The sequence below is a fragment of the Canis aureus genome, chromosome 21 (genome assembly GCF_053574225.1).
Source record: "Canis aureus isolate CA01 chromosome 21, VMU_Caureus_v.1.0, whole genome shotgun sequence".
NCBI classification, from domain to species: domain Eukaryota; kingdom Metazoa; phylum Chordata; class Mammalia; order Carnivora; family Canidae; genus Canis; species Canis aureus.
This window is the reverse complement of record NC_135631.1, coordinates 23,566,346-23,591,238: the sequence shown is the minus strand read 5'-3', so window position 1 is coordinate 23,591,238 and position 24,893 is coordinate 23,566,346. Positions and strand designations below refer to the sequence as shown.

General features: G+C 46.6%; 1 protein-coding gene across 8 annotated transcripts in view; it reads left to right on the top strand.

The window, feature by feature from the left end:
* Nucleotides 1-20,560, top strand: part of PAMR1 (peptidase domain containing associated with muscle regeneration 1) — a 156,735-nt gene extending 136,175 nt beyond the window's left edge. For all 8 annotated transcript variants that reach the window (XM_077863601.1, XM_077863608.1, XM_077863604.1 and 5 more), the window contains 5 exons: nucleotides 11,379-11,591; nucleotides 13,198-13,264; nucleotides 16,536-16,768; nucleotides 17,744-18,036; nucleotides 19,486-20,560. In XM_077863601.1, coding sequence (XP_077719727.1) covers nucleotides 11,379-11,591; nucleotides 13,198-13,264; nucleotides 16,536-16,768; nucleotides 17,744-18,036; nucleotides 19,486-20,022 — 1,343 coding nt within the window. In that variant the 3' untranslated portion in view covers nucleotides 20,023-20,560. The remainder of the gene's footprint in view (nucleotides 1-11,378; nucleotides 11,592-13,197; nucleotides 13,265-16,535; nucleotides 16,769-17,743; nucleotides 18,037-19,485) is intronic.
* Nucleotides 20,561-24,893: the final 4,333 nt, after the last annotated feature.

Below are 24,893 nucleotides of genomic sequence, written 5' to 3'. Positions count from 1 at the left end.
TAAGATCGGAAAAGCAAAAGCTATTACCGAACACAGCAGAAGCTCCCTTGATGTAGTTATCAAGGTGTTTGTTTTATAATTCAGGGGAGAAGGTTCCTTTTCACGTGGACCATTCCTTGTTGGGTGGACCTGAGTCTACGTGGATGAAGTAACATTTTAGCATTAGCCCTGATGGGCTCCATGGGCATCTGGCCTCTTAACCGAAGCGTGGCTATGCCCCATTCAGGGTAAGGTGCTTGGTGGTTGGAATAGAAGGGGTGCATTTTTCGAGTCAGGAATCCTTTTCATTCTGGACCGCATTCCAGCAGATAACAAGAGGATGGGTGAGGCCACACGGTCAACTTTCCAGCCTGATTACGTCCAAGAGCTCGGGATGGAGCACCCATCAGTGTGGAGAGGGCCAGACCCACCATCGTTTTATTGAGAATTTGCTTCCACTTGCCTGCCCCTGACAGGGCCCTCTTGGCTTTTGCTTTGGCAGATGAGGTCACTGAGGCAGGAACTTAATGCAAGAGGCAGATTTAATTTTGGTTCTGGGTTAAGAGGTAATCCATTAGAGCGAGGATGGGCTGTAGCCATCGAGGGAAGAGGCTAAAGGATGCAAAGAGTGGAAGAATGTGAGAGAAAAGCAGAATTAACTTGTGGTGGGAACAAACATCCCTGCCTTCATGGACTCTGAGGCTGACACCAGCCCGTTGGCAGAAGCTAGGCCCCCCACTTTTCTCTAAAGGCTCCTGCCTTGTGGTACATTCACTATGTGTCCCTCACCCTGCCTCCGAAGACGAAAGCTTCCCTTCTGCAAAATGTAAGACTTTCTCACTGGCATCTAAGTATTGAAAACACAACAGTAGTTGCTAGCTCTGTTCTCAGTATAGGCCAGGCTGTGTGCTCTATGTGACATTGGCTCACTTCATTGTCTCCACGCCCCCACGGGGCAGCTACTGTTATCTCCGCCACTTTACAGATTCATCTAGCCAAACATTTTTGAGTGTCTGGTAGGTACAAGGCACTGGGGAAATAAGACAGGGCTATACAGTTTATTTTTTTCCTTCTATTTGGCAGAACCATAGAACAATTCCAGTCCTAGCCTTTGTCAAGAGTAGAGGAGAACGTCATAGGAGAACTATGCTTGAGGCACCTAATAAAAATATTTCATTTCAGGCCACAGCTTCCTGTAGGAAGGCCTGTAGTGATGGCGATGGTGGTGATCGATGAGCAAGTGGGCAAAGTCTCTTAGGACTCAGATGTGCTCAGCAGCTCACTGTCTTCGTCCCCAAGGCGAAATAGTACAGAATTGCCTTGTTCGGGCCATTTCCATGTTGAGTATTTCTTTTATTTTGAAAAGTTGACTATAAACACTGCTAGGGGGGGGGGGGACATTTTCTCCAGTGGTTTAGCATTATTATCCACCTCCCACCTCATCCTCAGCAGCTGACTCAGAAACCTGAGATGTGGGGAAGCCTTGAGATGCCTGTCACCCAGTAGGTCCACTAGGTGGAGGGCAGCTAAGTTTCTACCAGTTACTTAGGTCACTCATTTATTCCACCAAATGAGGATGTGTCCGGTTGATTTTGAACAAAAGTAAAGTGACCAGTACTTTCTGAACATTTTTCAAAGTTGACCTGTCTCTTAGACACAGGCAATGTCAGCTGTCTAAGTAAGTAGGCCATCCAAACACCGGAAAAGTGGTATCCGAAAGACACAGTGTACCAGGGGCCAAGGACAATACTGATTAAGATCAAGTAGCTAATTGTAAGCCTCAGCTTCCAAATTGCTGCCGGATGAATAAATAGCAGTGTGAGCCATCCAAGCATAATTTCGCATGGCTACTGTCTCATTCACACCCGCAGAACGCTGGAAAACATCAGGGGGACAGAATTCTATTGGCTGGAAAGAGATAAAAAGGGTTTGTAGTGGGGATTCCAGTTGGTGTCATTAAGCCTGGTTGGGGAAGACCTTTGTGGAGGTAAAAGATAATTGGTTTGGCCCAAAGAACTGCACTCAAATATAAGCTGAACAGGAGAAATGAAGAAGAGATGAGGGCCCATCCAGTGGTTGTCTCTGGGTGCTGCTTTCATGTTCATTCAGGTTTCCAGAATGAACAAAGCCCCAGTAGGCAAGTTAATGCCTTTTCTAAACAGAACAGAATTTCTGTCAGGAACTGTTTCCTTGATTTTGGTGACAAGTGAGAATGACTGGATACCAAGAGTATGCTAAGAATTGAGACCAACACGCCCTCCATCACCCAGCCCCCAGCACCAGCGAGGTAATGGGGTCATGGATTGTGTTGACTTTGGATCTGTTTTCTTTGCTGTAATTCTCAGTTAATCTTACAGCGCTGGAATTCAGCTCTTAATAAAGACACCAAGTAGTAGCCTGGTTTAGTTTCTTTTTCCTCAGGTGGCCATCTGGCTACCATAAATATTTCATTCACATGCATTTCGGGAAGAGAAGTGTATGCTTTTTGATGTGCAGTTTTGTAAAGGACATCAAACCATTTCTGAAAGCAAGCGGGGTATAAATAATAGTAATCACGAGGAATCAAAATAAGAAGCAGGGCAAGAATGAGTGAAAGAGAACAGTAGCGGGGACGAGAGAGTTCAGTGGAGCTTCGGCGTTGGCGTCCGGCGAAGTGATCAGCCTCGACTGTTTCTGATTCTGAGTTTTCTGGCAGCAAAGGCAAACAGAAAAATGCCTTAGATGCTAGGGCTCTAATTGTAGATGAAGTGAAAGTGAAGACAGGTTCCCTTGGAGATGCAAATATTACCTGTTTTATTGCAACCCTTACTCCTTTTTTTTCTCCTTATCTAAAGATGGGTGCTGGGGAAATGTCTCTCACTTCTGTCTTGTAAATAACAAATTTGATCTATTTTTATACCAAGTATTTCTAAAAACTAGATCTTTCCACCTCCGCCGGGGATAAAAGGTAGCTAGGCTTTATGATGCTTCCCTGGTTACTGTGTATGCTGACCCACTGGCTTCCAACCCCACCCGCCTGCAACTCCGCGCGAGGGTTTTCCTGGGCCCCCAAAGCCCACTGGCTTATCCAGTGAGCAGACTGGAGGTGCTGAGGAATTCGCGTGAATCCCATCATCCTTCAACAAGTGACTGATTGCATTTAGTAGATAATAGCTCATACCCCTTGCTCCCCGGGCAGGATAAGTCGGAGGCAGGTTCTGCACTGTCAGAGTTTCCCAATGGCATTGAACCTTGGTTGCCCCCAGGGGCAACTTTCTTGAGACCGTGAAGTTCCCTGTTTCACTTCCCCCACACTGCTATTGTTCCTTCCTGGGGCCACTCGAATCTCTGTCTCACAGCCTGCTTCTGGGGGGAACTCAGCTTGAGGCACCTAATAAAAATATTTCATTGAGAGGCCAACTTAATAGGGGGCTGGAGTTCAGGTCAGCTAGATCAGCATTTGGTTATTTCTTTAAAATACTAGGTAAGCCTTTGATAATGCTGAGTAATGAATTTCAGGATTGCATTGTCTGAAGGATGCTCAAAATATGGTTGTTTTGTTGATTTTAAAAGATCCAGTGTTAGACCCAAGAATTGATCTCTCTATTTCTCTCATGAGCACTCTCTCTCTCTCTTTCACATTCACACACACAACACAAACACACACACAAGTGTGTGTGCATAAGAACCAGTTCAGCTCTTTATTGGGTAGGATGATGGAAGTGACTGGAGACTCACTCCAGTGGTGTTTGTGGAGAGAGCCTATAATATTTCCCAAAAGGCTTGGAATCTTCTGAAGGATTTGAGCAAGCTCTGCCGCCTAGCATTTTTCACACGGAAGTTAGAAAGTGAGTGGTCCCAACCTAAGGAAATATCACCAGTTTTTCACTAATTGTCTCACCTTTCTTAATTGTGCCCTTGATCGGCTGGCCATATGGCATTAACTGCAACATGTGCCCTGGTTAAAGTACCCCAGAGAGAACACTAATGTGACAAGACATCCCAACAAATCCCCACCAGTTATTCTTAGCAGAAGTATCTAGATTAGTACCTAGTTCCATTTCACTAGGTTCCCCCCTCCAGATGAGCACGTATCCTCTCATCTACCACCGTTGGGTGGTATCGACCCAGTTCAATCAGCTGTGCCTGATGAGGTCTTTGCTGCATCTCAGGTCACAGTCGGCTGCTGGGGTTGGCTAGTGTGTGCTGAGACCCCACTCCCCATTCACATTATTCATTCAAGGCTCCCATGACTACCTTTGCTCTTATTCCTTGATTAGGGTCCTAGGTTCTGATGTAATTTTAGAAACAAAGTTAAGAAAAGGCACTCGTCACTTAGGATGAATTAGTGCTAATAAAAAAAAATACATAACAGTATGTATAGTGTATACATACACTCCTCTGAATATTTTGTTTGGTAAAAATCTGACCTGGGGCGTAGGTACTTGGAAGGAAGTCCCCAAACTATTTTTCTTTAGAAAAGTGCTTTAGCAAGGCTGCAGAGAGCCTTGAGGTATCTCAAGGACTTTAGTACAATAAGCCTTAACTGATATCGCTTCTATTTCTGGTTTAAATAAAAACATTGCTATGTTAAAGATGCAGGAAAACATCCTCCAGTGCCTTATTCTGTTGGGCACAGAGGAAATAGTCATTCAGTATATGGTGCAAGAAAATCAGTCCATGTTGGGACGCCAGGGTGGGTCAGCGGTTGAGCATCTCCCTTCAGCTCAGGGCATAATCCTGGGGTCCTGGGATCGAGTCCCACATCGGGCTCCCCACAGGGAGCCTGCTTCTCCCTCTGCTTGTGCCTCTGCCTCTCTCTGTCTGTGTCTCTTATGAATAAATAACTAAAATCTTAAAAAAAAAAAAAAGAAAGAAAATCAGGCCATGAAATCCATAGTGCACAGCACTCCCCTAGTCTTTCTCTACAGAGAGGCATGCTGGACTTCCAAAAAGCAAAGCAGTGATTAGATTCCCTACCTCCTAGGGGCTTTTTATAGATCTTGTCTTTGAATTTGAACTTACTCCTTTGAGACCAAAGCAAAAGGAAAAGACAGATATTCATGGGTGTTTGGTATATCATATTGAAATTCTACATTTATTCATAAAAAATATTTTTATGAGCAAGGATGTACTGGTAGATAGTAATGTGATGGAAGAAGAGGTCTGTTTTCTTGCCATACCTGGGATATGCCCCCTCCCGAGTTTTGTGATTATTAAGGGGATGGAGAGGTGAGTCCACTTCCTAAGTTAGGGATGAGGGGTGTGGACTTCCTTTTGTCAATGTTCAATATTATTGACTGACCAGAGGACACAAAAAAAGTGTTATTTGTGTGCACTGAAGAACCACTTGTCCTAAAAATGTCTCCACATTATCTTGACATGCTCTTTGATGTCTCCATCGTCATGTCCATTTCTTATAGACCTGCTGGACCTGGTCACCTCAGCTACCTTCTATCCAGTATGACTCTTAGTGTAACAATCAGGGGAGAGAGGGATATGACTTTATTTGCTTTAAGTCAGCTTAAATCCAAGTCTAAAAGACCCATAATTCAGACTTGTGAGAAGTTCAGTCTGTCATTGTTTGGGCCTCCTCTGCTCCTTGGGTTGTAACATGGTTGTTGGCTTTACACAGACAGCACTAAATCCTCACATGGTGGATTTAGCTTGGAGAAGCCCGTTGTCTCAGAGCACCTGATCCTTTAAGGTAAAATAGCTCTTCTGGTGTGGGGCTGACCTGCAACCAGAGAATCTATGGAGGCCCATCTGATGAGATCCGGCCTCTCTAGATGCCCCATCAGTCATCCTCCCCAAGATCTCCCAGGAGCTGAAAGGCATACAGAGCTTCATGCCCAGGGCTGAGATGACCACCCCTCTGGTGTCTTGTAACCTCCCAGGATTGTCTCCTGGGACATGAGGGGCCCTGAGTCCCAGGGCTAAGAAAATAGAGCTGTCCTTGGTTAGTTTCCCCCTCAAAGCAGTCATTGAGCCAAGCATTTGGGCCCAATTAATTTATTAAAGGGGATATTCCCAAGATCAACCAGTAAGAGAGTTGGGGAAGCAAGATCGGAGAGAGGAGGAAACCAAGCAAGGGTGATTTCCACTGAACTCCCAGACTCAGCCGGACCCTGTAGTGTGCTGGGGAGTGTACATGATGCCTTGAGGAAGAGGAGTTGAGCTTTTGTATTTACACACCTCGCAGCCATTGTCTATAGGCAACCTTGGGGTTGGCACAAGGGGACAAATATCTTCATGTGGGCAAGATGGTGCCCATGTCCCAGGGCAGTCTTCTAAAGGTGGAAGGTGGCAACTCTCGGCAGTAAAGCACACATGTAGAAGTTGGGCTGGTCAAAGGATATGAGGGGACCTGGGTGGGGTGCCAGTAGCATTCACTGCAAGAGCTATCTCAAAGCCATCATAGGTACTTTGGTAAGGAGGCATCACGGTGAACAACTCAGACTATTGCCTTGAGAATAAAGAAGATGAGGCTAGAGAGTCTTTCTTTAAATGTTTATCTGAAACAGAAATGCACCCCAAGTGCTGTTTTTGTTCATGAAAGGCATGTCAGGGCATGCTAAACTTAATGTGTTCATGCCCCCCGGCTGGGTCCCAAAAGTAACAGGGCAATGTGCTAGTTATTATCAATCAGGGAATATTGTACTTAGCAAAACAGGAGCCTGATGCTTCTGCAGGCCAGGGATGCAGATGTTTTACATTCTCATTTGGCTCTGTGTGAAAACATCCATCCCATTGAGGAGAAAAGGAAGCACAGAGCCCTTTAAAAATCAAATCAAATAAAAAAGGATCAAGGATCTGTTCAATCAGGAGATTCAAAGGATTGTAAAAAGAGAACCCATAGGGGACATAAAGAGATCGTTTTTGAAATGTAATCCTGGGGAGGTGCTCTGATGAGATGCAAATGGTCTGTGGACCCAACAGGTAGATGTCTAAACTGGGAGAGAGAGATGGGTGGAGGTAGTCTTAGAATCCTCTTCAAAGCATCCTTGGAGAGTGTTCACCATTGGAAAGTACAGGAAATAAGTGAGAGGGAAGAGGGAATGATGCCCAGTAGATGTTTGACACAAGACTACAATTTAAGGCTCATTTCGCAGGATTAAAAGAGATGAGTGTACAGAGACCATGGCTGATACCCAGAAGTCTGAGTCAACACACTGAACCCAGGGCTGGAAGCCCATCATGCACAGACATTACCAAGAGGCCAGAAAGTAGAGTGAATATTGCTTTATAGTCAAATAGACCCAGTAATAGGCCTTTAGATTTCCTGTGGGGTTTTCTTTAAGGTCTGTGAATTTGGGGAGTTGATATTTTTTAAAGGTTTATATAATTTTATTTTAGATAGAGGATGTGAGTGGGGGGAGGGGAGCAGAGAGAGAGGGAGGGAGGGAGGGAGATAAGTCCTCAAGCAGACTCAGTGCTGAAAGGGGAGCCCAATTCAGGGCTCCATCCCTAGATGGCTCCAAGGCTCCAGGCTCCAAGGCTCCAAGGCTCCAGGCTCTCATGACCTGAGATCACGACCTGAGCCGAAATCAAGAGTCGGACACCTAACACCAAGCCTCCCAGGCACCCTGAGGCATTGACTTTTAAAAGAAGTTGGGTGCTTTGTAAATAAAGGCAAAAGGTGGAAAAGGAGGCAACGTGTTATGTAAATTGTTCCTCAAAACCAGCCTAGCCAGATAAGTGTTATTATCCTGTTTTACAGACCAGAGAAGCAAGGTTTGGAGAATTATATAATTTTCCCACGCTCTAGTTCTTTAAGTGGAAGAATGAATAAATTGAACCCTTTTATCCCTTCCATCTACTAACAAATATTTATTGAGGACCTGCTGTGTACTTACTTTACTGGATACTGGGGAACCAAATAATTATTTAAACCTTAGCTGCCTGATTCTGGAGACCATTCTTTTCCCCCCTAGAGTCTGGTGACAAAGCTCATTTAAATCTGAGCTCCAGGGAAGCTGGATTACTCTATGATTATGCGAGATGGTAATGAGATTTACACGGAGTGTAGAGTATGGGAACCATAAAACAATGCATGACAGACTGAATGCTCGGTTTATAGGCTGAGCAGGGAGGACCCAAACCATTTGCCTGCTACTTTAAAAAATGAAAATAACAAACAACCAAAAAATAATAAACAACAAAATTTTATGGTTATATGTTCTGATGATCAAACATAGGGAAAAAGTATAAAGAAGCAAAAATCATTTTGGATGTTACAAGCCAGAGATAATGACTATAATTATTTTAAAGTATTTTTTCCTGTCCATTTATCCCCCCTTTGGCTGCTTAAAATTTTTTCACTGATTTGGTTTTTAGCAGTTTTGCATAATAGGTCTGTTTGTGGTTTTCTTCATATTTATCTGTCTTAGAACTTTGTCAATCTCTAGGTTGATATCTCTTATCAGTTTGGGCGACTTTCTCAGCCTTTATCTCTATATGCTGGTTTTACTCTATTTCCTCCTTCGATGTCAGGTACATGTCTTTATTAACCTTCTCACTGTTTCCTTACATTTTCCTGTATGTTTTCCACTTGTTTTTTTGACTCTTGAGCTGAATTCTCTCTTAGAAGTTATCTTTCAGTTTATTAATTCACATTAGCTGTATCTGATTTGCTATTAAACTCACCCACTGAGCTTTGCGTGTTTTTGTCATTGTCACTTTTCGGTTCTAGATTTCTCCTTTGCTTAGTTTCTTAGGTTTCCAGTCTTCTGTGGCTCTCAATTTTCTGTTTTATTTCCTTGAGCATACTCAGCATGTTTATTTTCAAGTAGTGTCTGACAACGACAGCATCCAAATCCTTCCTAAATCTGTTTCTATCGCCTATATTTCCCTTGAATTTTAGCCACATAGTTCTATGGTTTTTTTTTTTTTTTTTTTAAGATTTTGTTTTTAAGTAATCTCTAACTTAGTGTGGGGCTCGAATTTACAACCCTGCATGCATGCTCTACCGAGTGAGCCAGCCAGGCATCCCCAGTCATATACTTATGTTCCATTGAACCCTTACTTGAAAGCATCATCCGGCACTAGAAAGCTCTATTCTGGTGACCGTCTGTGAGCAATAACTTAAAATCAAATAATAGTTCCATTCTAAGATCTCATCAAGTTTAAGCTGCAGCGTTGATTTAATTACAGCTTCTCTGAGAGTTGGGAGACGTACTACATGAAACATACACATGTGACCTGATTTCAGGCATGTCACATTATAAAGGAGTAGGCATCTGAAAATTCTAAAAATATAGCAGAATTCCTCAGCCTTGGGCAGACTTGTTTGAATATCCTGACTTAGTTTCTCTTTAAGTTTCCTTTTAAAACCTCTTCAGGGAGAAAGACCAATAACTTGAATTGTCCCAAGACATTGTTCTCTCCAAAGGCTCAAGAACTCTCCAGCATTCCTGCTGGTTAAACCCATGTTAAATGTAGTTAGGAATATGATCCAGGAGAATCCTGAACTTAGGAAATCATGGTGGACCACGGAAGTCCTTATTTCCCAAAGGAGGAAAACCTACCTCTCAGGCTCACAGTAGAAGCCTCTTTTCTTCTGAGGCTGATGTGGCTGGAGTATAGTTCATATTCTTTCAGTATTCCAGGACTGGCCTTAAGTATCCCCAGAATTTCTCTTGGCCATGAGCTCTAGCAAGGAAAACTCAAAATGAAGGAGGAAAGGGGTTGCATTGCAAAAAAGCATAGCTCTTTGCACAAAGCCTAGCTCTTTGACAGGAAAACTGACCACAGAGTCTAGCCCTGCTAGAGCCAGGCAGCGGGCAGGGGCTGTGGCCAAGGGAAGCATGCAGCCCCCACCTAAGCAGACAGCTTCTTCTCTATGCTAGTGGATTGTTGCCATGTGGTAATACAGGCCCAGGATTTCCAGGTCTGAATTTTGTCAGAAGCCAGTAATATGGATTTTTGTGTGCTGTCTCCTGATTTTTGTGTTGGCAGTGAATTCCATTTTCTCAAACTCGCAGGCATGACACACCATGTTTTTGATATGATTGCAGCCCGTGGGCTCCTGCTGGTTGTTTCTGGGCCATATGTTTAGCATTTAGTGAATCTCTAACTATAAGAAGGTAGTCCCGGGGTATCTGACTGGCTTAGTTAAGCCACCAACTCTTGGTTTTGCCACAGGTCATGATTTCAGGGTCATGAGGTCAAGACCCATGTTGGACTCTGTGCTGAGCACGGAGTCTGCTTGAGATACTCTCTCTCCCTCTGCCCCTCTCTCCTCTCGCATGCATGTTCTCTTTCTCTAAAATAAGTATATCTTTTTCTTTTTTTTAAATGTGGGGTGGCTGGGTGGCTTAGTAGTTAAGCATCTGCTCAGGTCATGATCCAAGTCTCCTAGGATTGAGCCCCACATGAGGCTCCCTGCTCACTGGGGAGCCTGCTTCTCCCTCTCCCTCTGCCTGCTGCTCCCCCTGTTCTCTCATTCTCTCTCTCTTTCTCTCTGTCAAATAAATAAATAAATACATAAATAAATAAATAAATAATCTTTTTTAAAGATAATTTAAAAAGAAATGCTTTTTTAAAATAAATGTTATTTATTTGACACAGAGAGAGAGAGAGACAAGCAAGTGTGCACAAGCAGGAGGAACTGTAGCAAGACAGGGAGAAGCAGGCTTCCCACCAAGCAGGGAACCTGATGTAGGGCTCGATCCCAGGACCCTGGGATCATGATGTGAGCTGAAGGCAGACACTTAACTGACTGAGCCACCCAGCTGCCCCAGAAAGAAATGCCTTTGTAATGGATATTGTTAAATGTTTAGATGGAAAGCATATATTGGAGATCAGGGGAACTTTGTTGTACCTCTAAATTTATATCCTCTTCTAGTATTTTTGAACTCTACCTTTCAACACACTTGTGTCCTTGAAGATGAAATATAAAATCTAAATTCATTTCATATGTGCAGCCTTGTTTCTAATAAGTTCTACTTTCTGGGTACAACACAAATAGGAAACTGAAGAGTCTTGTTTAATTGCCCACGCTTTAGGGAATGCGGAGATAATACAACGACACTGGCAAGCAATCATCCCTGTGTACTGATCATAAAATTGAGGTGCAATGTTTACGTTGTCCAGGCCTGCCCAGCTCCCACAGCTTGAGAAAGAAATGAACGAGATCACAAGAGAGCCAGTTGTGGTGTCAAATTTATTTATGGAATATGGAATATGGAATGAAATACTTCTCAATTTAAGAATAGATCGTTAAAACAAGGGGAAGGCATGTCTAACACATGCATTTTCTATTATGAGTTTTCTCCTGGTGATTCCTCTGGGTACCATCGTTAGCAGGCTCCACATCACTACATTTTTAGTTCAGTGAAACATGAAAAGATCCGGTTCTAAAATGGAATGCTTCACATTTTTAATAGCTCTTTTTCTCTTCCTTTTCTTTTTTCTTTCAGTCCTTGAAGAAAGTAACTGCTCAGACCCTGGGGGCCCAGTCAATGGGTACAAGAAGATAACCGGAGGCCCTGGGCTTATCAATGGGCGCCATGCGAAAATTGGCACCATTGTGACCTTCTTTTGTAATAACTCATACGTTCTTAGTGGCAATGAGAAGAGAACTTGCCAGCAGAATGGAGAGTGGTCGGGGAAACAGCCTATTTGCATAAAAGGTAGCTTACAAGTATTTGTGAAGTCCACAGAAAGAGACGGAGTTGCTGGACCTTTTGGTAGCTTCTAGACATGTTTGAGAGCCCCTGAAAGCAATGCCTTTCCCCTTTCACTTCTCACTGGAACCATCTGTAACTCCTAGGTTGAAGCCGTTCCTGAAAACATATGCTTCTTTTTTTGGACCTCCAGAGCACCTGCTTATTCCTAATCACAGCTTCTCGCTGTGATCAAGAGGAGTTCTAAAGTTATCAGAGCACTTTAGGAAAGACGACAACAAAATTGAGGCAATCGTTGGGCTTTGAGATAGCTACATTTATCTACTCTCTATGAAATACGAGGTTGGTGTAGGAAATAAAAGAACAAAATAGACACACTGTCCCTGCCAGCCTGTATGGCGGGAGGTCAAAGATGTTAACATAATGAAAAACATCTTGACAAGATGGCAAGACCTCCAGCATTCAAGGCAGAGTTAGAGGAAATGGATGAGCAGTGTATGTTCAGAGGAAGAAACGATCAATATTCCTTGGAAAAGGGACAGTTGTATGCAGCAGGTAGGAGGCGAGCCAATCGAGGAGCCTGGGAAGGGTTGGCAGAGGTGCAGAGCAGTTGGGACGATATTCCAGTTATAAGACAAAGGAAAACAAGGAGGTGTCTGCAGAAGTGAAAGGACCATGGTAAACTCAAAGTGGGGCCAACTGGGAATCTGGGAGGTAGATTGAAAAGCTTGGTTTGGGACCAGAAAACATGGAACATTGTATAGAGCAGCTTGAAACTTACCCCTGGCAGTGGGGATGCCTGGTTTCTTACTGAACCAGGTCAATAGCCCCTGTATTTTAGGGGCAGGTCACAATTATCTGGCTGTTTCCTAGGAAGAAAAGTATGTCCTTGGCCTAGATTATCCAGATAATTGCTTTAATCCTCCACTTTCCCTTCTGGGTGTTTGTCAACAACCCAACTCATGGGAAAAGAAATAAAAGAGAATGGGAGAATGGTTTGTGAAAGGAATAAATCACTTTAGACTTTAGCCAGAAGCGACCTTCATCCCCACCAGCACAGACTCTGATTCTTGATTTCATTAAGTATGGAAACGGTGTTACATATGTCCTTGGAGATTTTTGTCAATTCTTCTCTTACAAATTAATAACAACCAAAGTTCTCTAGTTTGCTAATTAGATGAATGTTGGCTGCTTGATTGGGAAAGTGAAGAAAGAGACGCTTCAGCAAAATTAAGCCTGGGCTTTGAGGTGCCCTCAAATGATCATTAGGAGCCTCCGTTTCAGAGAAAGGACGTAGAAGAATCAGCTCCCCAACCCTTACCCATGGTTGACACTGCAATCTGGTTTTAAATGAGAGCCCTGTAGTTCCCTGCCTTGGGCTTTATTTTAGAACCTTCATTTTGACTTTCACTCCATGTTCCGTCAAGTTCACTGATGCTATTCGTGTGAACAGACCGTCCTAATCTAATGACTGCCAGTGTATCACCTGACACATCTCTTCTCTGAGACCTCGGGAGTGTCCAGGGAGGGAGGTCAGGGATGACTCTGAACTGAATGAACGTGAGCAGTTAATATGGGAAAAGATGATGCCCTCTTGTCTCCTTCATTCTAGCCTGCCGAGAACCAAAGGTCTCAGACCTGGTGAGACGCAGAGTCCTTCCCATGCAGGTTCAATCAAGGTGAGGTCCAAACACCTGAGCTCTGCTTTAAAGGCAAATGCATGTTTCCCCTCCCGCCCCTTTTCCTCACTTGTGTGTGGCCAAGGACAGTCTGGGGTTTCTTAGGGACACTCAGTGCTGACTGCTCATGAAAGAATAGGGCCTGTTAGAGGGAGGCTGATTAGCCAGCTGCCTCTGGCCAAGAGGTAGCAGCTGCTGGAACATGTACTCGGTTCACTGGATCGTGGGAAAGTAGGTGGTTGGTAGGAAGCAAGACTTGAAGATGATCTCTGAGGAGCTGGCTTTTAATACTTGAGTCTTCTTGAAGTTGCCGTGTGTTGACTAGGGCAGCTTCTAGGTGGAAGGTTTTCCTGCCACATGCAACCAGCTATGGCTCCGGAAGATTTTCTTGGTGGCAATCAACCAGAGGAGGCAGGCTACTGGCACCCAGGAATTAGGGATAAATGGCCAGCTCTGATGAGGGATGTGAGCCCTCAGATATACCTGCCCAGCCTTCCTCCTGGGAAGACAGAGGTGGGGACCACCGGTTGGCGAGAATCGGCCCATTTCTCCTCCTTCTCTCCTCATTTTGTAGGAAAACTGTTCTCACCTCATCTCCTACTGTTCTCCTCACCCTCCACTCTGGCCACACGGGCCACCTGGCTCTTCCCTACCCCTCCACGCAGCACTGCCTGAGAGCCTCTGTCCTTCTGTCTGCACCCTGCCTCCACTGGACATCCGTGAGGTTTATAGCTTCGCTTCCATCAGCTCCCTGCTCAGTTTTAACCTCCCCTGATTATCCTTCTGAAAATAAGAACCACCCCCCCAAGTTATAGTACTGTTTAATATTTTCTTCTTTTACACTTTATATAAAAACAAAGCCACCAACGTCAAGGAAGCAATCAATAAAAAGAATAGTGACCCCCCTCCATCCTGACCTCAGAGCTGACTTCTTTGCTCTCCAGCACCTGCTGTGCCTCAGATTTCAGCTTAGCTCCCAGCCCTACCTGTTGTCTTACGTACATTTTTTTCATTTGTTCGATTTCTATCTCCACCTAACCCCACAGAAATAAGTTATAAAGGTTACAGGTGCAAGAACATTATCTGTTTTGTTCACATTCACGTTCTGGCGCCAAGGACGATGCTTGCTGCAGGGGAGGCACCCCACAAAAACGTGACCACTCCAAACATTGCATGAAATGAATGAATGGGATTGACAAAGAATGGCTCGAGCTGGGTCGGTCTCTCTTTAGTGCTGTATTTTGTATTCTTGGGCAAGTTCCTGAATTTGCTAAGCCTTTAAGTCTCTTCTTTTGAAAAATAAGGACAATCATAATAAAGCCTGTCTCTGGGGATTGCTGTGTGTGTTAGGTGCAGCGCAAGGAGCTAGCATTTGTTGAGTGTTCGTGCTCCTTGCCAGTTACTCTTCTGAGTGCTTTCCATGTGGTAGCTCATTTAGTCTTTCCTACAACCTCTGAGCTGGGTAGTACTATTATTGCCATTTTCTTATAGGTTTTATTAGCAATTTTATTACAGATAAGTAAACTGAGCCTCAGATAAATGAATTAATGCACCCCCAGGCTACGTTGCAAAATGTGGATCCGGGATGCCAATCCAAGGTCTTCATAGTCTTCGGGGTCTTTAGGGTCTGCTCCCTTATGCCCTAAGCTGCAGCCAAGCCCTATGTAAAGGCTTTAGCAGAACACTTGCATAAGGGAACAGATGTTGGTTGCAGCTACTGCTTTCAGGAATGGTGACAGTGAATCCCAGTGACTAGAACTGACCCCAGTCAAGTAGAACTGACCCCAGCCAAATGACCAGAAATACTCATAAAGCTGGATATTCATCAATCTCTCACCTTTCCTCTGGATATTTCCTTCTATCTCTGTCTGTCCCGTTCCTTGGGAGCAGTGGCAGTAAAATATAAATCCCATCTTTTCCTGACTTTATGATTTATCTGGAGCTGGACTCTCCCCTCAGTGGGATAAACCTGTTCTTTCTAAGGAAACATGTGCTAGAGGAGCCCCTGAACTATTTTAAAAAGGCCATGGCGGCTTTGTATTTTTAAAGCAATAATGGGAGGTCAGGTGGTGAGGTGCCAGGTGGCTCATGCAGATGAAAAGGAGAGCCTAAAACTTGATTTTAGGGATCTTTCTGGAAGATAGGCTGCTGGAGTATGAATTTACCTAGCTCTAGCAGCCCAGTCACCCAAGAACCCCAAAAGCAGTGGTCTTTCCAACAGATGGACCAAAAGATGAGCTGGGTTGCCAGCTCGGAAGCTCCTTGAACAGCTCCTTGTTCTAAACATGAGCTAAAGACTCACTGAATGAAATCACTGTGGATGGAATATTTGCTCTGAGTGAAGCACTGTACAGACACATGAAATAGGTTTCTTAAGATGACATCCGATGGCACAGTAGAGACACAGGTTGGGAATCATAATTGCTAAGTGCCGCCATGGGTACTGCCTTGGCTTCCTGTATGTGCTTCTGTACTCCCACCTCCCCCTCTGGGCTTCCTTTCCCTGTTCATTAAACAGAGATGAACACATTGTTTCCTAAAGGAATTCTAACTTCTCAGTTAGTGGCCGTTACGTGCCTGATGTAAGACGAGCGCGGGCTGTCCAATGTGTGTACATCTCCCCCCAAGAATCCCTGAGTGGTCTCCGGGGTGGGGAGGGGGCTTCAGCTTCAAGTGCTCATTTAAAAAGCTTTTTCACATTTACACACAATGCTCTCTATTTCTGCCAATCACTGTGCCCCGAGAAAGTTCTATTCTCTGAGGTGTACTAATTATATACGCTGATTGCTAAATCAAGCTACTGTATCAACACAGTTTAGTTCAAGTCAATTCCTAATATTGCCCCATTATGATAATGTTTGGAGGAAAAAAAAGAAAGACGCCTTGGTTCAAGTGAACTTCCTTTCTTGTTTAATTTTACAGTTAATTTTTCTCTGTGTGCATGTAGAGCGTACCCTTGGATAGCAGCTATTATGCCAGATATTATCCTCTGGTTAAAAATCCTAGGCAGCTGGAGGCCTGCCAGAAATGGAAATGGAGGAACGGAGTGAAGGTTGGGGTGTGCAAGAGAATTTGCTCTTGGTAGAGGGGAAGTGCGTGTGGGCGGAGGGTGCAGGGGAGGGGGGCAGCAGGGAGAGAGACACACAGAGAATGGGATAGCCATAATTTTTTCTGCTGTGACCAAATGCCCGGTGTGGGTTGGCACGTGTACTACGGAGGCCACGATGACTGTGTCTCGCCCCACTCTCTCTGGGCCCGGGGCCCCATGCAGGGAGACACCGTTACACCAGCTCTACTCGGCCCCCTTCAACAAGCAGAAGCTGCAGGGCGCCCCCACCAAGAAGCCGGCCCTTCCCTTTGGAGACCTGCCCCCCGGGTTCCAACACCTGCACACCCAGCTCCAGTACGAGTGCATCTCGCCTTTCTACCGCCGCCTGGGCAGCAGCCGCAGGACGTGCCTGAGGACCGGAAAGTGGAGTGGACGTGCCCCGTCCTGCGTCCCTAGTGAGTCAGGAGTCAGGCCTGGGGGGTGGGGGTGGGTTAGGTGGCTTCCGTCTTCCTTGGCTGCTCGTGAAAAGCCATCAACCTTGTTGAAGACTTTTTGGGAAAGGGTCCTTGTCCAGTGTCCTCCAGTTGACTCTCTAGCTTGTTGATGTCTGATGTGCCCCAGTTGGAGCTTCCTTCCTTGGGCTTCTAACTCGGGAGAGACTAGCTCATCAGGTCTTCGATGAGTTTTTTTGGAGGGGGCACACTTCCTCAGGGATAATACCATCCTGTTTACTTGGAGGAAAGGGAGAGGACCGTCGTTAAGTGCCAAGTGAGGGAGGGGTTAGCGATACCGGAAGGCTTCTACATACGTCACCTTGGATACCCTGTCCCAACCCGTTTTCATGCTTATCATCCAATGGTATTGAATAGGTCATTTTTATTAATTAGGTGATGAAGTATTAAATACCCATAAGATTATGGTGCTGCTTACTGAGGTAGCATATGGAAGTATCTGGAAAAGGATCTTGCACGTAGTAAGCTCTAACCTTCCTGTGCTCTTTGTCAAAGGAGAACAGTATGGCTTAATTCTTTGTGGTCAAGTTCATAATGATCGTCATGACATTTTGAATCTGACTGTTTACATACCTCATCATCCAGTCTCCTCAAGAACCCTATGAGACAAGTGTCATTACTGTATTCATTTTTCAGGCAAGAAGACTGAGGCTTTAAGGGATTTGGCAATTTGCCCAAAGTCTTTGTGCTAGTAAGTGCCTGGGACCCCAAGCTTTCGATCTTAACCCCAGACTTTATAACCAGTCATGTCAAAGGGTTGATTACTATTTCATGGGAGAAGAACAGCTTAGATGCTTAGTGGTCATCACACCATGAGGTCCCCCTTTCCAGAAGTGTGTTCTTTTGGTTGAGCAACACATCCCCCCTTTGGATGGGAAACTCTGAGTTTATCTTACTGAGCTGATGCTTTCTCCACAGTCTGCGGGAAAACAGAGAACGTCACTACTCCAAAGAGCCAGGGGCTGCGCTGGCCGTGGCAGGCGGCCATCTACCGGAGGGCCAGCGGGGCGCATGGTGGCAGCGTGCACAAGGACACATGGCTCCTGGTCTGCAGCGGTGCCCTGGTGAACGAGCGCACCGTGGTGGCGGCTGCCCACTGTGTAACTGACCTGGAGAAGGTCACCATGATCAAGACAGCAGACCTCAAAGTGGTCCTGGGGAAGTTCTACCGCGATGATGACCGAGATGAGAAGACCGTCCAGAGCTTGCGGGTGAGAGAGGGCAGTAAGCTGGAGACTCGCTCTTGGCTCAGCAGACTCCCAGCACCAGGAGGGCATAGCTGTGTCAGCCCTGACACCTGGACACCTTAGCACCCCTTCCCGGAGCCTGGCAGGGAGTGGGTGCCCAGTATTTCATGCAGACAGTTACTTGGAATGGGCATCTAGAAAGACGATGGAGTCTTTTTTCCTTTTGTTTTCAAAATAATGTTGTAACAAATATCATCTATCATGGAGGTCATCAAACATTAGTGACCTAGTATGTGGAGGGCATGGTACGAGGTCGGCTCTGAGACGTAGAAAGGTTTTATCCAAGATACTCCTGATCAATTCATAATATTCTTCTCTCTCTGCCTATCCCTCTCCGTCCCTCTCTTCCATCCACCTACCCACCTACCTCTCTATCTGTCCATCTGTTCATCTATCCATTCATTGTTGAGCACCCCCGGTATGCCATTCACAGGGAATAGATACAGAACTGGGGAAGCTATGGCTTTGGCCCTGGAGAGTGCCCAGGCTGGTCAAAGAGACAGCCTAGTATATCGTGATTGCTTTGACACGAGAGGGGCACTGAGAAAGTGTGCCCAAACATAGTTGAAGACCTAGAACGCGGACGTAACAATGTTAGGATGTGTCATAGATGTAAGCTTCTAGAGGCCCCCATCAAAGAGAAGGATCAGTGAGGACTGGGACAAGTGGCAAAGACCGTGGAGAAGTCCTGTGGACCATCCGGGGTGTGGCTCTGTCTTGCTGGCTTACTGATGAGTGAAACGTGTATGGTGGGCCACAGAGGGTGCACCCGGGGGCCCGTAGGGTTTGGGTTTGCGTAGCGCTCACATGTTCATAAAATCTTTTAAAAATTTAAAAAAGAATTTTTTAAAAGATTTTATTTATTCATGAGAGACACAGAGCAAGAGAGAGAGGCAGAGACACAGGCAGAGGGAGAAACAGGCTCCATGCAGGGAGCCCGACGTGGGACTCGATCCCGGGTCTCCAGGATCACAACTGGGGCCAAAGGCGGCGCTAAACCGCTGCACCACCGGGGCTGCCCCAATCACATGCATTTTTCTAAGCAGTCGTTGGCCAACGTTTAAGAATCAGGTTGAGATGGAGATCCGGAGGCTGTTGTCTGACGGGGTTAGGATGCCGTCCCGCCTCTTGGCCCGGCGGCGGTCCTCTGGAGCACCTGCTAAGCTCTACCTTCCCCACTGCGGGTGGGGCATGTGCCACTGTTCTCTGCACCCCACTTAGTTAGTCCGCCTGCCAGGCAGCGGTGGGCATTGCACTTCCCAAGCCCCCGAAACGAAGCGGCTCTGGTCCCCGAAGGAGGCAAGTATCCCCAGGTAATCGCAGCTGTCTCCCGCTCACGTGCCCCAGGCCCTGGGGGTCTCGCTCGCTGTGCGGTCGGCGGCTCACCACGCTGTCCCTTCCTTGCGTTTGCAGATTTCGGCCGTCATCCTGCACCCCAACTACGACCCCATCCTGCTGGACACGGACCTTGCCATCCTGAAGCTGCTGGACAAGGCTCGCGTCAGCACCCGCGTCCAGCCCATCTGCCTGGCGGCCCCGCGGGACCTGAGCACCTCCTTCCAGGAGGCCCGCATCACCGTGGCTGGCTGGAATGTTCTGGCAGATGCGAGAAGCCCCAGCTTCAAAAACGACACGCTGCGCTCAGGGGTGGTCAGGGTGGTGGACTCGCTGCTGTGCGAGGAGCAGCACGAAGAGCATGGCATCCCCGTGAGCGTCACGGACAACATGTTCTGTGCCAGCCGGGACCCTGCTGCCCCTTCGGATATCTGCATGGCCCAGACTGGAGGCATCGCCGCGATGGCCTTTCCGGGACGGGCGTCCCCCGAGCCACGCTGGCACCTGGTGGGGCTGGTCAGCTGGAGCTACGACAAAGCATGCAGCCACAGCCTGTACACGGCCTTCAGCAAGGTCCTGCCTTTTAAAGACTGGATCGAGAGAAACATGAAGTGACCTCGGGCCCCTGGAGAGGCTTCTTGCGCGTCCATGGGTACAGGTGTCACATGAGGCGGGGTGAACCTGAAGTTCGGGTCCTCCTGTGACTTGGACTGGGCTGGGGCTTCGGACTTCAGGATCGAAACTCAGTGGAGAGTGCGTAGAGCTCACTTTCCGGTAGGGCCCTGCCTCCCTGGCAGCGGGGACCATTTGGAAGACTCCAGGGCTGCATGCGAGAACGGAGTCTCCTTGAAGGAGACCATGCAGATAGCAGAGGCCCCGATCCACTGGCCCAGTGGCCTGGCCCACCTGCCCTTCACTGGTGTGAACGTCATGGCCAGCTCTGGCCGAGAGGGTTGGCCAAGAAGAGCGATTCATGAGGTCTCTTCCAAGACTCTGGCCAGACCAAGTTCCCGGGAGCCGCCTGTGGGACAGAGCAAGACAGCGGAGCTTGAATGTGGCCTTGGCTTTTGGTGGCTCTGGCCACAGTAAAGTGGGGTCCTTTTCTTTCTCCATCCCCCATACATATTTTAATAAAACAGGGGTTGGCTTCTGACCTACGGAACAAACGTGCCGTGACTGATTCCTGCATGCCGCTTCTCTGAGCTACGTGTGTCAGGGCAATGGCTTGGTGACAGCCCTTTAAAACGGATCCTCAAGTTCTCATTTGCAAGCAATGCATAGGGCAAAGTTGATGCCACGTTTTCTTTTTCTTTCTTTCTTTTTTTTTTTTAAGATTTTATTTATTTAGTCATGACAGACACAGAGAGAGAGAGAGGCAGAGACACAGGCAGAGGCAGAAGCAGGCTCCCTGTGGGGAGCCCAATGCAGGACTCCATCCCAGGACCCCGGGATCACACCCTGAGCCCAAGGCAGATGCTCAACCCCTGAGCCCCCCAGGCATCCCAGAACCTATGTCATAAATCTTTAGGACATACTTTTGTAGCATCTGAATTAGAATCACCTGTTTACTCACACCAGCTTGAGATAAGCCAAGAAATTGAAGCTTCACTGTTTTCTCTAACTGATGGGATTTTCCTTTCAAGCCTCGCATGACTCCCACTGCATAGTGGAGGGAAAAAAGTGAATTCAATCCAGTCCCCAAAGCCACCTTTTCAGTAACATTCACTTTTGGGGGCTGGAGGGCACTCTTCTAGCCTTTCTTGCCTTTCTTTCCTGCTCTCCTGGCCAGTCCCCTGCCCTTCAAGATGATGCTGTGAGGCTGGGTGACTTTGAGCACGTCAAACCCTAGGACACAATAAGACTCCCAAGGTGGTTGCTTGGGTGCGTGTGGTGGGTCTTTCCCACTCCTGGCCCTTCTGCTGACATTGAGCTCAGGTGCTATGGTTATAACCACTGAAACTTGTGCTGCATTCTCGCTGCTTCCCTGGGCTCAGCAGTCCTCCCTGCTGGCACGGCTCCTCCTCAGCCCTGGCTGGCCCTGGTACTCCTGAGATGTGGGGGTGACTCCCTTTTGACCCTGGTCTGGGTCACTCGGCCTCACTGCCCCAAGGAGAGTCCTCTCTGGCAGCGATCCAGTCAGACCCTCGGTGACCTCCCCTTCCTCCTGCAAGGCCTTCATGATAACGTCTCGGTCTTTTCTGTTCTTCATGAGGGCTGAGAGCCCAGGGTTGGGACATTCACCTCCTCTTCACCCAAACAAGAACATTACTCTTTCTCAACCCACTGGAGAGAACTTGGACCGCCAGGTCTTTCACCCCGATGCAGGAGGTTATGACGTGCATTTGTCTTCCAACCTGCCTCACCGTCTCTGTGTCTTCGCATAGTCCCCCAAGCCAGAAGACAATTTCTGGTACTTGATCTCTTCGTCAGGCTTTCTTGGGGCTTTCCATACCCCAAGCCATACCCACCTCCTTTCTCAGGGCTCAATCTAAGAGCAATGTGTCAGTTATCAACTTCTAGGTGACGAACATCTAAGGCTAGTAGGTGAGAAGAAGCAATGTTTATTCTCTCCTAGCTTCAGTGGGTCAGAAATTGGGGAGCTGAGGCCGGTACAAGGTTGTAATTATCTGAGCCCTTAACTGCAACTGGAGCATTGGGTTTGGCAAATATTGGGTTTGACCAGGTTGCTCAAAAGTTTTTTTCCTTCTTTTTTTTTAAGACTAGAAAACTCGGATCTTGAGTGAGAGTCTGAGCAAAGAAATTTAAATTCAAGTTTCTGCTTTTCAACTTTCTTTTTTAAAGATTTTATTTATTCACGAGAGACACAGAGAGAGAGGCAGAGACACAGGCAGAGGGAGAAGCGGGCTCCTTGCAGGGAGGGGCTTGTGGGGCTTGATCCCAGGACTCCGGGATCACGACCAGAACCAAAGGCAGACACTGAACCACTGAGCCGCCCAGGCATCCCTCAACTTCTTTTCTAAGTGACCTTGGGCAAGTCACCTAACATCACTACCTCAGTTTCACTGACTGTTAGGTTGACATAATAGAACCTGTCTTTTGTGGTAGCTGTGATGATTAAGTGAGCACGTGGCTTATAGCCCAGTCCCTAGAGTGCCTGGTGGGGCAGGACTGTCCCCCTGGGCACAGATCCACAGAGCCTGCACATGTGTCTGTGGGCACATCCTACATGGGTGTGCACGCACACACCACATTCTCTAACTCTGTCCTGACCCCCTACCCAGATCATCAACTCCCTAGTTTCTTGGCGTCCCTACCCAGTGTCATTTTCCATCCTTGCCCCACCATCCAGATTTGGCTCAGATTTATGTCATCTCAGCCATGACTTTGATTCCCTCAGAAGCTGAATCTGGCCCCAAATCCTGGTGATCCTGCCTCAGGATACTTGGTTAACGGCTCCGTGGTCATTTCTACCCCATCCTCCAGGTGTTCCTATCCTGGCACTGCTGTCATGGGCTATAAGCCCTCGGCCACACTGACCTAGAACTCCAGGTCAGGACAAGAGAGTCAGACAGCAGCCTGTTCCTTGGCCACATCTGGGGCCATCGAAATGTCATGCATCTCTTTACAACAAGGCTGGCCATTGCATCCTAGCTCTAAGGATGAGAGATTCTCATTTTCAGCCAGGAATCTGGAGTGGTCCATCAGTCGGGACTTTTTCAGAGAATCAGAACTACTAAAAGTCATATAGAATAAGGGGTTGTAATGACCACATACAGTTATGGGCAGTGGTGGGGAAGTCCGTGGGAGGCTGCTGCCTTAGCATCTGGTGTTGAACCTGAAGTCAATAGGGCCAGAAAGCTGGCTGGGAAGTGGGCAGAGCACCTGCTCTCCCCTGAATCATACAAGGAAGGGAACTCTGCAGAGTTCCAGCTTCCCCTAAGTTGACCTAGAACAAAAGCCATCTCAAGTCACGGAATATGAATGCTGGACAAATGTTTGTCCACTCAGAATGCGTTTGTGGAGAGCCTGCGAAGGCTCCTGCCTCATCCACAATAGTTTGGTTCTGATTCCTTTTGTAGCCGTTTTTTTGTCTTTTAGGGACATGTGGTCCCCAACATCGAAAATTTATTGGCGAGGCCGTGAGGACCTGGCCTGGCACTCACAGCTAGGCAGTGGTGTTCTCCTGGTGAAGGTCACTAATTTCACAAAATGCCAATTTCAGTCAAGATCATTGTGTGACTGTGATGGATCAAGACACCAACAAGACCATGTCATCTTGTCTATGAACCAACAAAAGCAAGGTCACCATACCAACCACAAAAATACCACATATTCCCTTCAGTTAATACATGTGGCTACTGCTTCTACCAATTACAATTTTAGCCATGAGCTGGTCTTCTTTTCTTTTAGATAGGCCCTATTAAGGTGGCTGTTACAGAATTGCCTCCATTTATAGGACCCAATTCAGAACAAAGCCCCACTTCCTTGAACCCCCCACCATCACCTATTAAAGGTCAAATCTTCCTAATACTATTTTGGTCTCTACAGTTCCCCATGACATACATTCTCTTTTATTTCAAAGAGCAATTCAGTCCAACTTGCTTACTGTTGGTGTGTTTCCGGTGGTCTCTGGCTGGAGGTCATTGAAAAAAAGAAAAGTATAGACACACATATATACTTCTATGTATATAAATAAGAGTCCCGTCATATAGATATTACTTAAATTTTGTATATCATATAACATTTATAGGATACATAAAATGTAAGTGGAGTCTATATGATCGAGGCAAGACTGTTACCTTCCTTAGGCGTAGCCAGGCTGACACACCAAGTGGACGTGTGCAAGAGTAACTGACCAGTCAACTCACACCATATCATCTCACATAAACTCCAACAGGAATTGAGATGAAGGGGCAATCCTAGCAGGCCAGCATTTCCAGTTAGCTTGTCATTCACAGGGTAGTTAGTACTTCAACTGAGTCTTTGGAATGGTGGATGGGAAGGAAGTGGGATAAGCACAGAAAAACTTGGCAAGTACATAAGTTTAAGCATGGAGAGGCATGGGCTGGAGAAGGGCCAATTATTTCCCAACACGAGCCCTTTATTACAATGCCGGGTGAGGTTGGCTGGCCAAGGCAAGGGCAGTCAAGGCGAAATCAGTTGGTGCTGGACCTCAAATGCTAGTGTTAATAATTTGTCTTCCTATTGCCCATTGGCTCATGTTGATGTCTCCAGGAGTGAAGGGATAGAAGCGGAATTCTAGAAAGTCCCTTCAGGCTGGCTATACAGACAGAGGCGGTGGTTGGAAGACACAGCCTGAGTTCAAATTCCAGCTCAGTCAATTTGCACGCTGTGACCTAGTGCGTGACACTCCATCTCTGTCCTGCACTTGCCTCCTCTGTAAATGGGGGTGACCCAATATGAAGATAAGGGTTGAGTGAATTAAGCATTTAAGACAGTGTCTGACCCATTGCGTTCTATCAACATCGGCCGATTGTTATGGTTGTCGTTTTGTTGTCTTGAAG